The 16,910-nt window shown below is 57.0% G+C and overlaps 1 protein-coding gene across 4 annotated transcripts in view; it reads right to left on the minus strand.

Annotated features, from left to right (window-relative positions):
• Positions 1–16,910, minus strand: part of bcor (BCL6 corepressor) — a 62,915-nt gene that overhangs the window by 27,888 nt on the left and 18,117 nt on the right. For 3 of the 4 annotated variants that reach the window (XM_035407964.1, XM_035407963.1, XM_035407960.1), the window contains exons 2-7: positions 15,982–16,060; positions 11,890–14,892; positions 9,883–9,939; positions 9,315–9,483; positions 6,617–6,880; positions 4,974–5,324 (exon numbers count right to left, since the gene is read on the minus strand). In XM_035407964.1, coding sequence (XP_035263855.1) covers positions 4,974–5,324; positions 6,617–6,880; positions 9,315–9,483; positions 9,883–9,939; positions 11,890–14,892; positions 15,982–15,984 — 3,847 coding nt within the window. In that variant the 5' untranslated portion in view covers positions 15,985–16,060. The remainder of the gene's footprint in view (positions 1–4,973; positions 5,325–6,616; positions 6,881–9,314; positions 9,484–9,882; positions 9,940–11,889; positions 14,893–15,981; positions 16,061–16,910) is intronic. The other variant, XM_035407961.1, reaches the window with a different exon arrangement.

A 16,910-nucleotide genomic window follows, 5' to 3' on the forward strand; every position in this document is an offset into this window, starting at 1 on the left:
GTACTGTGGCCTCTTCCTGATACCGTCACGTAAATCTCCCTCTTTGCATTTCTACCATTCTGAATCTGCTTTAGAAGCAACCTGAATGTGCATAAATCAAGTCTGTGCGTGTATCTATGCATGTGTGTGTGCGTGCGCGCGCGCAGTGTGGGCATGTGTGTGTAGGGGTGTGTGCGTGTGTGTGTAGGGGTGTGTGAGTGCGTGTGCGTGCCTGTGTGTGTGTGTGTGTGTGTGTGCAGTGTGGACATGTGTGTGTAGGGGTAGGGGTGTGTGAGTGTGTGTGTGTGTGAAGGGGTGTGTGTGTGTGTGTGTAGTGTGGACATGTGTGTGTAGGGGTAGGGGTGTGTGAGTGTGTGTGTGTGTAGGGGTGTGTGTGTGTGCCTGTGTGTGTGTGTGTGTGTGTGTGTGTGTGTGCGCAGTGTGGACATGTGTGTGTAGGGGTAGGGGTGTGTGAGTGTGAGTGTATAGGGGGGTGTGTGTGTGTGTGTGTGTAGGGGTGTGTGAGTGTGTGTGTGTGTGTGCATGCGTGCGTGCATCCCTACACGTGTCCACACAGTTTTCAGTTTCTCCGTACAGAGGGTCTGATCCTGTGTATGTGTGTGTGTGCGCGCAGTGTGGGCATGTGTGTGTGTGTGTGTGTATGTGTGTCTGTGCAGCCGTTTCTTTCCCCAATGAGCTCTAATTAATGCCCCATCCTACAGGCCCCCAGGGACAGCAGTTAAAAGGCCATTTTTCCCTTCACTCCCACACACACACACACACACACACACACACACCAGGCACCGATCTGCCCCAGCGGCGTTCCTGCATCTGCGTTCCCCCAGCGCGCTCGGAAGCACCGCCGCGCCCGCCAAGGGGGAAGAGCCCGGGAGGAAGACCCCCGCTGGCTGACAGGCAAGCGCGCGGCAGCGCGGGAGAAAGAAAAAAAAAAAACCACAGAAAAAGCAGCACACCCCGTCACTCAAAGCCGACTCTAGCGGAGCGGCTCCGGGACCCGCGCCGAGCTGTCCGTCTGGAACACGGCGGGCGCTTCACGACCGCGCGTAACCGGTGTACGCCTCTCAGCCGACCCTCCCTGCTCCAGAGAGAACCCGCACCGCACGCCTCTCAGCCGACCCTCCCTGCTCCAGAGAGAACCCGCACCGCACGCCTCTCAGCCGACCCTCCCTGCTCCACAGAGAACCCGCACCGTACGCCTCTCAGCCAACCCTCCCTGCTCCAGAGAGGACCCGCACTGTACGCCTCTCAGCCGACCCTCCCTGCTCCAGAGAGAAGCCGCACCGTACGCCTCTCAGCCGACCCTCCCTGCTCCAGAGAGAACCCGCACCGTACGCCTCTCAGCCGACCCTCCCTGCTCCAGAGAGAACCCGCACCGTACGCCTCTCAGCCGACCCTCCCTGCTCCAGAGAGAACCCGTACCATACGCCTCTCAGCAGACCCTCCCTGCTCCACAGAGAACCCGCACCGTACGCCTCTCAGCCGACCCTCCCTGCTCCAGAGAGAACCCGCACCGTACGCCTCTCAGCCGACCCTCCCTGCTCCAGAGAGAACCCGCACCCTACGCCTCTCAGCCGACCCACCCTGCTCCAGAGAGAACCCGCACCGTACGCCTCTCAGCCGACCCTCCCTGCTCCAGAGAGAACCCGCACCGTACGCCTCTCAGCCGACCCTCCCTGCTCCACAGAGAACCCGCAACGTACGCCTCTCAGCCGACCCTCCCTGCTCCACAGAAAACCCGCACCGTACGCCTCTCACCCAACCCTCCCTGCTCCACAGAGAACCCGCACCGTACGCCTCTCAGCCGACCCTCCCTGCTCCACAGAGAACCCGCACCGTACGCCTCTCAGCCGACCCTCCCTGCTCCAGAGAGAACCCGCACCGTACGCCTCTCAGCCGACCCTCCCTGCTCCAGAGAGAACCCGCACCGTACGCCTCTCAGCCGACCCTCCCTGCTTCACAGAGAACCCGCACCGTACGCCTCCTCCCTGCTCCAGAGAGAACCCGCACCGTACGCCTCTCAGCCGACCCTCCCTGCTCCAGAGAGAACCCGCACCGTACGCCTCTCAGCCGACCCTCCCTGCTCCAGACAGAACCCACACCGTACGCCTCTCAGCCGACCCTCCCTGCTCCAGAGAGAAGCCGCACCGTACGCCTCTCACCCAACCCTCCCTGCTCCAGAGAGAACCCGCACTGCACGCCTCTCAGCCGACCCTCCCTGCTCCAGAAAGAACCCGCACCGTACGCCTCTCAGCCGACCCTCCCTGCTCCGCAGAGAACCTGCACCGTACGCCTCTCAGCCGACCCTCCCTGCTCCAGAGAACCCGCACCGTACGCCTCTCAGCCGACCCTCCCTGCTCCAGAGAGAACCCGCACCGTACGCCTCTCAGCCGACCCTCCCTGCTCCACAGAGAACCCGCAACGTACGCCTCTCAGCCGACCCTCCCTGCTCCACAGAAAACCCGCACCGTACGCCTCTCACCCAACCCTCCCTGCTCCACAGAGAACCCGCACCGTACGCCTCTCAGCAGACCCTCCCTGCTCCACAGAGAACCCGCACCGTACGCCTCTCAGCCGACCCTCCCTGCTCCAGAGAGAACCCGCACCGTACGCCTCTCAGCCGACCCTCCCTGCTCCAGAGAGAACCCGCACCGTACGCCTCTCAGCCGACCCTCCCTGCTTCACAGAGAACCCGCACCGTACGCCTCCTCCCTGCTCCAGAGAGAACCCGCACCGTACGCCTCTCAGCCGACCCTCCCTGCTCCAGAGAGAACCCGCACCGTACGCCTCTCAGCCGACCCTCCCTGCTCCAGACAGAACCCACACCGTACGCCTCTCAGCCGACCCTCCCTGCTCCAGAGAGAAGCCGCACCGTACGCCTCTCACCCAACCCTCCCTGCTCCAGAGAGAACCCGCACTGCACGCCTCTCAGCCGACCCTCCCTGCTCCAGAAAGAACCCGCACCGTACGCCTCTCAGCCGACCCTCCCTGCTCCGCAGAGAACCCGCACCGTACGCCTCTCAGCCGACCCTCCCTGCTCCAGAGAACCCGCACCGTACGCCTCTCAGCCGACCCTCCCTGCTCCAGAGAGAAGCCGTCCGCGCTGCCGGAGGCGCATTCCGACGGCAACATCTGGGGGAAGCGACCTCGCCCGTTAGCACGCGCCGGGGAGCGCTCTGATTTACAGCGGCGCGGCGCCGGGCCGATCCGGCGGGAGCCTCAGGCTCTCTGCTGACAGCGAGGCGCTTAAAAAAAAGAAAAGAGAGAAAAGGTAGGAGAGCGGGGAGAGGGCGGGCCCGGCCCGGCCCGGCGGGCGAGTGACGGGCGGCGGGGCACCTCGGCACCGCGGGACGCGCCGCCGCCCGGGCGCTTAACCGCCAGCCACGGCTCATTATTCCGAGGCACGCGGCGTCTGAGCGATGTCATTAAGGAGACAGCCAGGGAGCGGCGCGCCGCCCGCCGTCACTCAGCCACAGACGCTACCGCTGGCGTGCAGCCGGGGAGGGGGGGGAGGAGAGAGAGGGAGGGGGAGAGAGAGAGAGCGCGAGTGAGAGAGAGAGAGAGAAAGAGAGAGCGCGAGTGAGATAGGGAGAGCGTGAGTGAGGGAAACAGAGAGAGAGAGAGGGAGAGAGAGAGCGTGTGTGAGAGAGGGAGCGAGCGTGAGTGAGGGAGGGAGAGAGAGAGAGCGTGAGTGAGATAGGGAGAGAGTGTGAGTGAGGGAGAGAGAGAAAGAGCGTGAGTGAGGGAGAGAGAGAGAGAGAGCGTGAGTGAGAGGGAGAGAGCGTGAGTGAGAGGGAGCGAGCGCGAGTGAGGGAGAGAGAGAAAGAGAGAGCGCGAGTGAGAGAGGGAGCGGGAGAGAGAGAAAGAGAGAGCGCGAGTGAGAGAGGGAGCGAGAGAAACAAAGAGAGAGCGCAGAGCGGGAGGAGGAGCTGCTCGTGGGCTTTTCTCCTCTCCCCCCCCCTCTCCACAGCGCAGTTTCGGGTGATTCGCTTAAAGAGCGCGGGGGGCAGGTGGGGCTGCGCTCTCGCCTCTGTTCGCTGCGTCTCCCCTCGCGCGTCCGCGATGAAAGGCTTCGCGTCTGACATTTTCCTCCCGGTTGCCGTGACAGCGCTCGCCTCGCGCTCGCGGTGAAAGCTCGCGGCTAAACCGATCGGGCTCAAGCGGAACCCCGTACGCACAAACGAACCGCACTAGACAGGGCGACACAAATTTCCCCTCCCGCCCGCCGAACCCCCCCCCCCCCCAACCCCCTAAGAGCAGCCAACTGTCATCATATTCCCTTCCCTACCAGAACAGTCGCTTTGCCAACAATAGGAATAATATAAAAACACACTTTATTTGTAGAGCTCCTATCGTACAGGGAAGCGCGCGTCTAAAATGGCTCACGCCGGAGTAAGCAGTGTTAAATACACAGAATCCAATAAGTGAGTAAAAATAAAAAAAACACAGAAAAAAAGAGGGTAAAAATCAACAACTACATAAAAGTTATCTTAACGACAGCAACATCACACGCCGCTGCCGTCGTCCCCGAAATGAAAGCGAACCGACCGACGCTGTAATGGAGACTGATTTTCATAGCCTCGGGGCAACATAACGGCTGAACCGTGATTACACAATCAGGAGGCGTGCGGAGAGCACAAAGGACGCATTCGCACTGAGAACGTTAAGCGCGTAGCAGTCCGCCTCCCACAGCTCCGCCTCCCACAGCTCCGCCCCCCCACAGCTCCGCCCCCCCCACAGCTCCGCCCCCCCACAGCTCCGCCTCCCACAGCTCCGCCTCGCACAGCTCCGCCCCCCACAGCTCCGCCTCCCCACAGCTCCGCCTCCCACAGCTCCGCCTCCCACAGCTCCGCCCCCCACAGCTCCGCCTCCCACAGCTCCGCCGCCGAGCGGAGAACATCAGAGGAGGGCGGTGCCTTGTCCGAGCCCGCCTCCCTCCCCCCGAGCGCGTGGAAACCCCTCCCCCCTGTAGCTACCTTGTTTCGCGTTGCTGCCGCAGAGCACCCTGTCGCACCAGCTCCTGCTGACCTCCGACCTCCTCTTGGCTGTCCTCTCCTCCAGCGACCCGGCCCTGAGATCGAGGTCCCCGTCGGCCTCCGAGGGGTAGGCTCCGGGCGGCGGGGCGGGGGCGGGCTCTGCCTCGGGCCTCTCGGGGGAGCCGCCGCCGCCGCCGCCGCCGCCGCCGCCGCCCCACAGCTCGCGCAGCTGCACCAGGTGACGCGGCTTGCTGAGCCTCAGGCCCGTCAGCTCGATGCACACCTTCAGGTTCTTCACCTCCTCCAGGAGGCGGTCGGAGGGGTGCGTCACGTCCCCCTCGGTCCAGAGATCTGAGGGCGCATATAAACAGAGAGCACATAAGGGTACAGGGTTATAGGTCCCACTCCCAAGTGGGGAACCGCCCTCATATCTTTCAACAACTTAACCCGCATTGTTTCAGTAAATATCCAGCTGCATAAATGGACTGCATATTAAAAAATCATAATAAAAATAAATAAATAAAACGAAATAACCTTTGTAAATCCCTCTGGATAAGAGCGTCTGCTAAAATGTATGTAAATGTGTGCAAAATAGAGCACTTCACAACAGGACCCGCTCTACACCAATGTTTCTCAACATTTTTATAGCACGGGCCAGTTGTCTGGGACTCTCCTCTTTAAAAGGACAGTTTATGCTAATAATAAATGCGGCGCAGTTTACCGTAATGAGAATGAGTTTATCTGAGGACCGGGCGTAAGTACTCCAGGGACTGGGGTGTGGGTGACAAGCACACTCACCGCCAGGCCAAGAGGCTAAACTGGCTCAACTGAGGCAAGGTTTTTATGAATAAGCTGGGCGACCCCCCCCCCCCCAACCCGGGGCTCAGCCCCTCCCCCAAACAAGGGGCTCGGCCCCTCCCTCAAACCGTGGCTCAGCCCCTCCCCCAAAACATGGCTCAGCCCCTCCCCCAAAACATGGCTCAGCCCCTCCCCCAAACAAGGGGCTCAGCCCCTCCCCCAAACCGTGGCTCGGCCCCTCCCCCAAACCGGGGCTCAACCCCTACCCCTCTCAGTCCTCGCCGTATTCTTTCGACAAACGCCCCTCCCCCTCGGTAGGCTCAACGGTGCACAGGCAGACCAGAGCTCACCATCGCAGCCGCTCCTCCTCCCTCACAGAGGGGGGGATGGGGGGGGGGGGGGGGCTACACTACAGTTAAATTACTTCCAACAGAGGGGGGAGGAGGCAGGGCTGTCGCATGCATCCAGGAAAATGAACAGAAATATGAATCCCTGTAAAAATCTTTCCAACATGACTGTGAATGTAACAAAAACAGCGCATACCTTGTGTATCTGTGAGTCGCTACAGAACCACAGTAAACAAATGCGCGCATGAAATCTGTGTGGGCGGGTTCAATTAAACTGCTGCAATAAATTCAGTCCTTTTTCTGTTCTTTTCCCACAACTCCCCCAGATTTCCCAAACTCAGACGACTGCGGACTCGTGAAGCATCGCAGGCTCTTCCCACAATCCCAATTTCACGGTCCCTCGCTTCGTTTCCACGACGGTGCAGGGACGTCCCACGGGGGGGCCAGACTGGCGCTCGGGGGGGGGGGGGAAACAGGACGGAGGTGCCGCGCCCTTACCCGTGCTCAGCCGGGGCCTCTTGGCCGGGACGTCCTGGCCCTCCTCCAGGCCTGGCGTGCGCTTCCGGGCGTGTGTGGCACCGGGGCTCACGTCCTCCGGGGGCTGCCCTTCCGCGGCCCCGCCCCCCTCCGGCTGCCCCTCCCCCTCTCTGCTCTCCTGGTGGGGCCTCCCCTGCTCCCGCTCAGAGGGGGGCGGGGCCTCCCGCGGCACCCCGCAGCGCTGAAGAACAGGAACCCTGTTGCTCACACAGGCAGGCCACGCACCTGGACACAGACAGGGAGAGACGGGAAGGATCAGGCACAGCCTGTGTGTGTGTGTGTGTGTGTGTGAGAGTGTGTGAGTGAGTGTGTGTGTCTGTGTGTTTGTGTGAGTGTGAGTGTGCGTGTGAGTGTGCGCGCGCGCGTGTGTGTGTGTGTGTGCGTGTGAGTGTGCGCGCGCGCGTGTGTGTGCGCGCGTGCGAGTGTGTGTGAGTGTGCGTATCTGTAATGTGTGTGTTCAACCTTAGTGAGTGTGTATGAGTGCATGTTTGTGTATGTGTGTGCGTGTGTTTGTGTGAATGCGTGTGTGTATGTGTTTGTGTGTGCGTGTTTGCGTGCATGTGTGTGTTTGTTTGTGTGTGAGATGTGCATTTTTTTTAAGAAAATAAAATATAGCCAGAAGACTACTTGATCAAAAGAAAGCTCAATTGCGTTCAAAGCTTCAAACGGGCTTCTCTGGACCGTAACAGGGAAAGAGGAGTGGAAAACGCAGTCTGAGGCGAAAACAACACCCCCCCCCCCCCTTCCCCCCGCTCACCCTCCCCCTGCGCCTGACCTCCACCACGCCCTTCCCACACAGTGCGTGCCTGGGACTCGCTGGCTCGAGCGCCTCGCTGCCTTAATTAGCCTTAAACGTCAGCTCGGCCCGGCTCCAGCACCAGTGCGCCCTGGGAAAGTCCCCCCTCCCCCTCGCCCTCCCCCTCGCCCTCGCAGCGCTCCACACGCACGAGGGCTGTGTGAAGGCTCCGTAAGAATGCCTGCGTGCCGCCAGACCCGCTGCGGCGGATCAAAGCCTGAGCTACGGGGGCCTGTGCTCGTGCCTGCGATGGCAGCAGGGCCTGGCCGTAGCTCCGGTCCCAGCAGGAACCCAGTCCCCCCCCCCCCAACACCCCCCCCACACCCCCCCCAACACCTCCCCTCAGCTCTCACGTGAGGCCCACAGATGTGCCCGAACCCCCCCCCAGCCAACCGCCAGCGCCTTAAATCACCCGGTCTCGCGAATGGCAATCACGCAGCTCCTGACACATGCATCCCATAACTTATCGCCGCTGCGACAGCAACCAAACGCCAAGGAGTTTGGAGGGGGGGCGGTGGGGGCGGCGAAGATTGCCATGGCAACATTATCCACTTTGCCCATAGCAACCGAGCGGCCTTGCCATTCACATAAAAATGTCCAATGATTGCCAGACACGAGGGGAGAAAAGCAGGCCAGAGAGGGGTCAACCCCCCGCTTTGCATTTGGCGACAGGCGTCTTCCTTACACCCCTCCTCCTCCTCCCGTCCGGCCCCCCCGCCTCATCAGCCCTGGCTCAAAGTTTGGGTACACACACTCTGCGCAAAGCGGGCCAGACAATGCGCTCACAAAGTGCACAATAATGAGCCACTCGCTCTCATTTGAAATTCAGATTAGCCGCCTAATTGAGAAACTCACTTGGATGCACTTAAACTCCGTAAACAAGGAGAGATATAAAAAAAAAATATAGGAGATGTACAAAGTGACTCGTCTCCACAAATTGGCAACAAAAATGTATAAAACAAAATGCTCTCGTGGCATGCAAAAAGTCAATGCTATAACAAAGTAAATGAATACATCCAAACTAGGAAAGCTGAATACGGTACAGAATATAACTCACAGGAGTTCACACTTATATACAAAAAGTGAGAACAAGTCGATATAAAAGGAGCAATCTTGGTAAAGCGGGGAAGGCACCAGAGATTCCAGGTAGTATTTTAAGCCAGCATCTGTCTGAGCACATACATATTTCTCAAGGAAAGCCGAAATGCTGCAGGACTGCGTGTTTAACACTGAGAAGAAAAATCTTTACAATGACATAAAACCGTCCAACGGTTGCAGTCAACCAGAGTAATTTCACAAGCTGGATGGTCATTCCAAGAAAAACTCTTCCCTTTGTCCAGCTTGTACACGCACGCGTACACACCACACACACACACACACCTTTGTTTGACAGCTTAGCGACGCTGACACAGGGCTAACACGCCGCATACGTGCTAACATAGGCTGTTACACAGCCAGGCCAGAGATGTGTCACCACAGCGAGTCTCTCTCCAGAACTTTGAACACCATGATTCAACCATTCACAACACAACAAAGAACTCTCTACAAAGAAGAGGCATGTGTGTGTGTGTGTGTGTGTGCGCGCGCGCGTGTTGCTGTGAAGGTCATAATGTATGTCTGTCTGTGTGTGTGTGTTTGTTGCTGTGTAGAAAATAATGTGTGTCTGTGCGTGTGAGTGTGCGTGTGTGTGTATGTGTACATGCGTGCTGTTGTGTAGGATATAATGCGTGGTGTGTGTAAGTGTCCTGCGTAGGGTACGTACTGCGAGTGCGCGTGCGTGCGTGTGTGTGTGCTCGTGTGGTGCGGAGCCTTATCGAGCTCGCTGGGGGGGGGGGGGGGGGGGGGCGCGCGGGGGCTCCTTACCGTCTTTCTCAGCCTGCGTGGGGGGGGCGGTGACCCCCGGATGGGCGCTGCGCTGGCTGCAGTCCCAGTCTCCCCGGCTGTGCTGGCCGTCTGCCAGCTCCCGGCCCGGCCCGCCGCCGCCTCCCTCCTTCTCCCTCAGCTCCAGCTCAGAGAAGCGCATCATTGCACGCTACAAGCATACACGCCGCCGCCATGAAACGAACCACGCACAGCTAAAACAAAAATCTGCTTCCCTGCTCCTCTCCTAAACCTGGCCACACAGCATCTCTACCACTTCAGAGAAAATTATTTTCCTCAGTCCAGTGCTTAAAAAGTAAGGGCTAACAAACAAATAAGGCAGCATGTAAGATGACATTTATACCAAGGCAAATCTTTTTAGTGCATTCCATGCTTTCTGGGAAATGTTCCTGCTGTTATTTCCTGTTATACAAACATTTCTAACAAGACTGGCCTCCTTAACATGGACGATTCTGGGTAAGAGGAGAGAGCCTGGCCGACTGTCATAACTTCCTGCAAAATAAATTCATTTGAACGTTTTAATTTGTAATAAAAAATTTAAAGAACTGACCTCACAGTTAGCAGCAGGTTGACTTATATTACTGTCCTCTTGTGATAAGCCTTCCATCTAAGCAATTAAAATGGGTGCTCAATGTATCTGTCAATCATTTCAATTATACGACACATCTTGACACTGTGACATCACAAATGTGCAAACTTAAAATAAATTAAACAGTGAGCCAAAACAAAACCATCATTCTCACTTCTGGACTATAGTGTGGGGGGAGGGGGGGCAAAATGACAGTTTATGACAGGCTGCCATACTCGGAATAGTATGAACAGTTACTTTCCATTTCTTTTTCTAACCAAATTAAGCCCATTATTTATAACTGGCATTAGAGAAAAGAAGACTAATCTTGATATTTTGACAATTTAAAATCCAGAAATTCAGCTGTAACAGTTTTGCTTCGAGACTCGTCAAATGCATAAAATCACAGCAAATAGAAACAAAGCATAAAATATACATTTAAGCTGTCCCTGGCTGACGGAGAATCTCTCTCTCCGAATGGACGAGTGAAATCAGACATACGGGTAAACAAACACAGAGACATCTACAAACGAGCTGTCTGGAAAGTTGCTGTGCTGGAAATGAAAACATGAACGTGCGCGTGAGTGCGTGAGTGTGCGGCTGTACGTGTGGTTGGGCGCGCATTGGCGAGCGAGCGAGCGCGTGTGCGGGAGCCGGCGCTGCGGGTTTTCGCTGTTCCGTTAACAGACGCTTTCAGATGACAGCCGGGGCAGCATTAATCCGCTCCGGTCGACTGAGCGCAGTGCAAACAGAGCGCGCTCGCGGGAGGGGGGCGCGGGGAGAGCGGGGAGAGCGGGGAGAGCCAGGTCTCCCGCATGCAGCGGCTGGGAGCGGAGAGGGGCCGACGCGCTGCGCGGCGAGGGCAGGAGGGGCGCTCAGGGGGAGAAGGCTTAGAGTCCACCAGAGAGAGAGAGAGAGAGCCAGGGAGTGAGAGAGGAGTGGGAGAGAGAGGGGGGAAAGAGAGGGAGAAAAAGGGAGGAAGAGAGCAATAAAGAGAGGAGTGGGAGAGAGAGAAGGGGAAAGAGAGGGAGAAAAAGGGAGGTAGAGGGCAATACAGAGAGGAGTGGGAAAGAGAGAAGTGAGATAGAGAGAGGGAGGGGACACGGAGTGAAAGCGAGTAAGAGAGAAGGAGGAAAAGAAGGAGTGAGAGCGAGAGAAAGAGAGATAGAGAGGGAGGGAGAGAGGAAGAGAAAGATAGAAAAAAAGAGGGAGGGAGAGAGAGAGGGAGAAAGAGGGGGAGAGGGGAGGGGGCGGGAAGACTCTGTATTTGGCTGAAGGGGATAAGTGTCCTTTGGGGGAGGGTAGAAAGGCAGGGGTGCGGGACGACCCCCCCCCTTCCCCCGGCTCACCCGCAGGTTAACAGTCCCCTCCAGCAGTGCGAACCCGTGGGGCTGCAGGCAGACACGTTCTGCAGACGTGCTTCTGCTCCGGCGAGCAGTGCAGCCGCAGGCAGCACGTTGCGTTAACTCCTCCCACCCCCGCGCATGCAACGCATTAACCCTTTCACTCAGGTAGCCAAGCACTGCTTCAGCCGCCATGCGCAGGGGTGGGGGGCAGCCTGCTGCCGATAAGGAGCATGCATAGCTGATGACCTACGAAGCGTTCTGGATAGTTAACCACAGAACGATCTGCTGTCAGACCAATATACATACGTATTTTTAACAATTCGGGAAGCAAGCTGTTTTTAAATAGCTTTTGCGGTTAATAGGAATAATCAATTGCTTTTGGGATTTACAGTGGTGCAGCGAGAAATGAGATGGCAAAAATGGGCATCAGTATTGCATTCTGAATCCAAACTCACATATCGCATGTGTGTAATGAATAGGAATCTGTAAACGTGGACTTGAGTGTGAACCACTTCCTTTCTGCCTATGTAAAGACTACCGAGTGCCCAGCAACCATGTTGTAAACGAGCAACAAAAAAACTCCCATTCCCACCCCTCCCACTGCCTGCTCCCTCAACGTAGGGGAGAAGTACCAAGAACTGACCTGTAGGGCGCGCTGTTCCCGGCTCAGCTTGCTGGAGTCTGCATATAGCTCGGTGGTGACGCATTTGAAGCGGTCGCCAACATAACCGGAGGAGTTAGCGATCCTCTTAGCCAGGCTAGACCTCCTGGTCTTGGAGGAGCCATGGCTGCCATCATCATCCTCCTCGTGGGACTCTCCATCCTCTGGGACATCCTTAACCGGGTCTATGTGGTTCTGGAAGCTGTGGAACTCATGCCGGGTGTCAGCCTGCTCAGAAGTCCTGTCTCCAGCGGTTCTGTCTCCAGAGGTTCGAGCGCAGCGCAGGGTCTGCTGCTCCAGCAAGTCTGGGAGTGGGCTGTGACAGGCGGGACTCTCCGCGCCCTGCATGACGGCATGCTCAGGGGAGGCATGGTCTCGACGGACGTCTGGCTCCTGGAGCGCCACTTTTCCATGGGGCTCCAGCTGCTTGTCAGATTCGGCCAACTGGCGGGAAAGTAGGAGCTGCATTAGCTCTGGCTCTCCCTCACCAGAAGGCCTGGCAGGCTCCTCTTTCTTCCCAGTGGGGGGGCTTAGCTTTGTGGCCTGAAAGCCTCCATCCACATCATCCTGGATCAGGTCAATGCAGATGATCTTCTCCTTCCCACAGGGTGCAGGCAGCTTATTCTGGGGCTTAAGTCCCTGGCCTGCAGACCACTCAATCTCCCTGTTGGGCCTGTTGTGAGTTCCGTCGACTGGCTCCGTGGAGTGGTGGCTCTTGTGGGCCACAACATCCTCGTGGAGCCTGAGCTTTTCCTGAGTCTTCGGCCTCCGTTCGAGCCGCTCACTGACTTTGGGGTCTAGCCCAGCCCCAAGATGGGGGGACATCAGGGGGTGGACCATCTCCTGGGATTCGTGGTAGGTCAGGAACTCCCCGTGACTGGACGGCAGCCCGTATGGGAGACCGTGCTTTGGGGGCGCCACTCGTCCAGGAAATAGAGCCCCACTACCCAGGAGGACAGGGTGGGGGTAAACTGGGCCTTTCCCAGGAAGCGGTATGTGAGGAAGGGACATCCCATCTGGGTACGGCAGGTACCTGTTGGCGTACGCTATGGAAGGTGGCAGGAAGGTGTCGTTCTGGGGCAGGTACAGGTGGCCAGGGGTTTGACCATTCTCCAGGTGAGACTGTGGAGGTTTGTAGGTGATCTCTTGGGTTTCGGGCCTCTTGGGTATTTTGGCCAGTTTCCCAGAGGTGGGCTGGCTGGCCTGGGGGGACTTCTCAGGAATGGTGGAGCCAGGCTTGGGCCACTCACCGTTTAATTTTGGGGAAGGGGATGTGGAGGCCGGGCGGCCAGCAGGGGTCACCACGGCAGGAGTGGGGGTGGGGGCAGGGATCCCATTAGGTTCCCCAATCCGGGGGCAGGAGGAGCTGCGCTGCTGGGGCAACGCGCGATCCAGGTTCTTGTTCTTGATAACGGAGGTGCCAAGGTTCTGACTGGAGTCCAGGTTATGGGTGGGGCCAGGCCCAGGTACCACCCAGGAAGAGTGTAAAGTGCTTATAATCTCGGGCCTCTCTGGGGGTTTGGAGGAAGTGCTAACTATAGAGGAAGGGGACAGCGTCTCTTTCAGGAGGTCTCGGCAGGGTAGCTGCCCATATCGGGTTGTGGGGGAGTTCCCCAATTTGGCTATGGCCTCTAATTTAGGGGGGATCCCATTGGGAGCTGCTCCAAAATCAGTGATTTTCGCAGATAAGTCCAGCGGCTTATCAGCGGGATCTTTAGCAGAACCTTGCTGGGCTGGCTTCTCAGATGTGGTCTTCGAAGGAGACTTGCTGCTCCGCCGCTCACCCCCGCTGCCACTCCAGGGCTCCAAGCCCCCCTCCTTGCTTTTTGATTTGTGCCCAGCAGGCCGGGCTGGGGAATGGTGGTCCGGGTTCACGCCAGTCATAAAGAAAGGGTGGCTCACGGATGGGGAGGTGGAGGAGGAAGATGAAGAGGGGGGGCCTCGAAGCAGCGACTTCTGGAAGTCCAAAGAACTGTCCAGTAGAGGAGGGGGCGGCGGAGGGGGGGCAGGGGTCTGAGGCAGACAGGCAGGTGTACGGGAGGACTGCATCAGGAGGGATGAGGTGGAGTCCACCGGGAGACTGCTGCCACTGCCATTTATGCTTGTACTGCTGCTAGCGCTGCTACCCCCGGCGCTACCCGAGCTCTTGCTGGAGGCGGTGCGGCTAGATTTTGAGCTGCTGCCGTGCTGCCGGTCGCTGTGGGACTGGTGGAGGGGTTGGGGAGGCGGCTGGTGGAGCTGCTGGCCGAACGCAGAGGGCTCATGGTGGATCCTGGGCCCAATGCTCTGCAGACCTTTGTCCTGGCAGTGCACCAGTGGAGACAGGGCCGTAGGGGCCACACTCGCGGTGGGGATCCTCAGGGGAGGAGCCAGGGGGGAAGTTATGGGGGCTGGAGGAGGGGGGTAAGGCATATAGAACAGACGCTCCGTTCCAGCGGCACTGCCCCCCGCCCCCCCACAGAGGGGCTGGTAGGGGAGGTGCTGGGCCAGGTAAGGGGATGGCTGGGAGAGGAAAGAGGCCTTGTACATGTTCAGAGCAGCATATTTGGATGAGTCCAGGAAGGGGTACATCCCGGCATCCGGATAAGGGTTCATCCAGGGGAGGCGCAGGTAGGCACTGCTACCATTCAGCCCCAGCTCTGACTGCTTTTCAGTGGTGCCCATGCGCCGGTCGAGCCCTAGGGCGTCCCCTCCGGCTCCAGGCACCATCAGGTGCTTCTGCAGGCCTGGGGCGGGGCTGGGGCTCTTGTAAAGGCTGACGTAGCTGCCGGCAGGCTTCCGGCTCTCCAGTGCCATGTCGGGCTTGTAGTGCAGGTCGTAGCCCATTGGCACGCCAGCCGCTTCCCTGGGCTTTTCAGCGGACAGGGCCCGGAGCCCCGGGTAGACCACCCCACCGTGAACGCGCAGGCTCTCCCTCATCAGGCTGCTCCGGTCCATGGCCAGCGCTGCGAGAGGGTTCATCCTGCAGGCTGCACTCGCATCCACCTGTAAAAACACCCCAACACAGCGTGTCAGGAAAATACAGAACGATAAGAATGGCAATACAATTCATTTACAGAGCAACTGAAAGTGCTCAAGTAAAATGCATATTAAATCAAATATGCAACACACACACACACACACACACACACACACACACACACACCTTTAGAACGAAGGACGTCTAAAGGTATTCGGTTTCCCACATTTTCACTGTAGCAGAATCCACACATCAATCGGAAGCGTTTTGTTACCCACATAAGACAATAAATAAAACCATAGAACATGAATATGATCATTTTGAAACTGCAAAATAGTCAAAGAGCAGTATTTGTCTACTCCGAGGTACTAGCCCATTACATGACCCAATGCAAATCACAGAGAATGCATACGCACACATGCATTACACTCAGGTGAGAATCTTTCCTTTTTCCGGTGAGAATCTTTTGCTTTATCATGGCTGTGTGAAAACATGGATAGCCACCTGACCATCAGCTGAGGGCACTGGAGAGGCTAGATATTGTGCAGAATTACGCAAACACAAAAAGTCACTTCAGGCAGATACAGAACCTACACAAGCTACACAAGGAATGCCTCCTGAAATCAGAATCGCTGCTTCAAAAACGTAACTGTTCATGATTTTTCTCATGCTCAAATAAGGAGGGCAGGAAACGGACACGTTTGATGCCTGTCCAAGGGCAACGTTGCATGTGACCACAGATCTGCACGACCCATCCATGCCAGCGGGCACAAGGCATCCTGGCCTGACTAATGCATGTGACCTGCCCTGCTGCTGCTGAATACTAACCAGGAAGCACATTAATTAAGTTTCATCCTTCGTGGCAGTTTTGATCCATTTCATTTTATAAGCTGTAGGCCCATTTGCAAATTGTCCTGGCTGAGCTAAGTCACGATCGATGGTAATCAAACGCAGCTGCCCGCGCCGATTCAGGAAGGGCGAAAAAACATCCTGGCACGTCGCGGCACGCGTAACTCACAGACAGAGTAAGCGTTAGTGTGACACCGCGAAGTTCCTGCGCAGGCTTTGGGCGTCGTTAAGAGAGGAATCGCTGCCAACTGCGACAGAGGACTTACCATGCTTTGTGTGATGTGGGTCCCTTCTCTTAATTCCAGGTAGGGTTTCTGGAGTTCACCATAACTTACAGGTACCGTCCTGTCCAAATAAAAATGATGAATGAATAAATACCCAAAACACAACAAGCTTAACCTTCCTATAGTCATCATATCAGCAGCAAACGTATATTCTCTGTTAAACTTTTGAACATTGTTATGTTCATTATAATTGTTATAAAGAACAACACACCATTCCTTTAAAACTTCTGTAGATTATAAAAAGGGATGGCAAGTGTTTCATGCCTGCCTCTTAAATCCCAAAACCTACTAAACGATTAATGGCAAAGCTGCTCTTTTGTTCCCATCTAAACCACATGTAAGATACGGAAATTTGCAGGACCTTGCCTTGTAAAATAACACGCTAAATGAAAATTAATATCCGGCATTCGTGCTCCAGAAAAGCAATGGCAAGGTGAGATGGCGCAACGCTGGTAGAAGGATCCTTTAATCAAGTTAATATGTTTCCGCATTGGCCTTCATCGGATGAATGCTGAAATGTGATACTGACTGCTTAAATAAGGCATTCTGACTACATAAGGATGCACAAAAGCAAAGGGAATGTTCGCTGTGGCAGGCTTCCTGCTCCGTAATATGACCATGCCTCCCTGGCCGGGAAGCTGACCTCCAGAGCAGAGACGAAGCGCACACACACGTCCCTTATCGGGGAAAGGAACGCACGCACAAGTCGATAAGGAATACTTCCGCAGCGATCTCATAATCCGGGGGGAGGTGGTGGTGGGGTGGGGGGGGGGGGGGGGGGCGGGAGAGGGGGGGGGGCAAAATGGCTGTCATCCGGCAGAAGGAAAATTTCATCATTACACCGCAGAGGCAGATGCAATCGCTGTGCGCGCTGCCTGCCAGGGCCTGCGCCCGGGAAATGGCATTGGGGG

This window comes from Anguilla anguilla, chromosome 3 (genome assembly GCF_013347855.1).
Source record: "Anguilla anguilla isolate fAngAng1 chromosome 3, fAngAng1.pri, whole genome shotgun sequence".
NCBI classification, from domain to species: Eukaryota; Metazoa; Chordata; class Actinopteri; order Anguilliformes; family Anguillidae; genus Anguilla; species Anguilla anguilla.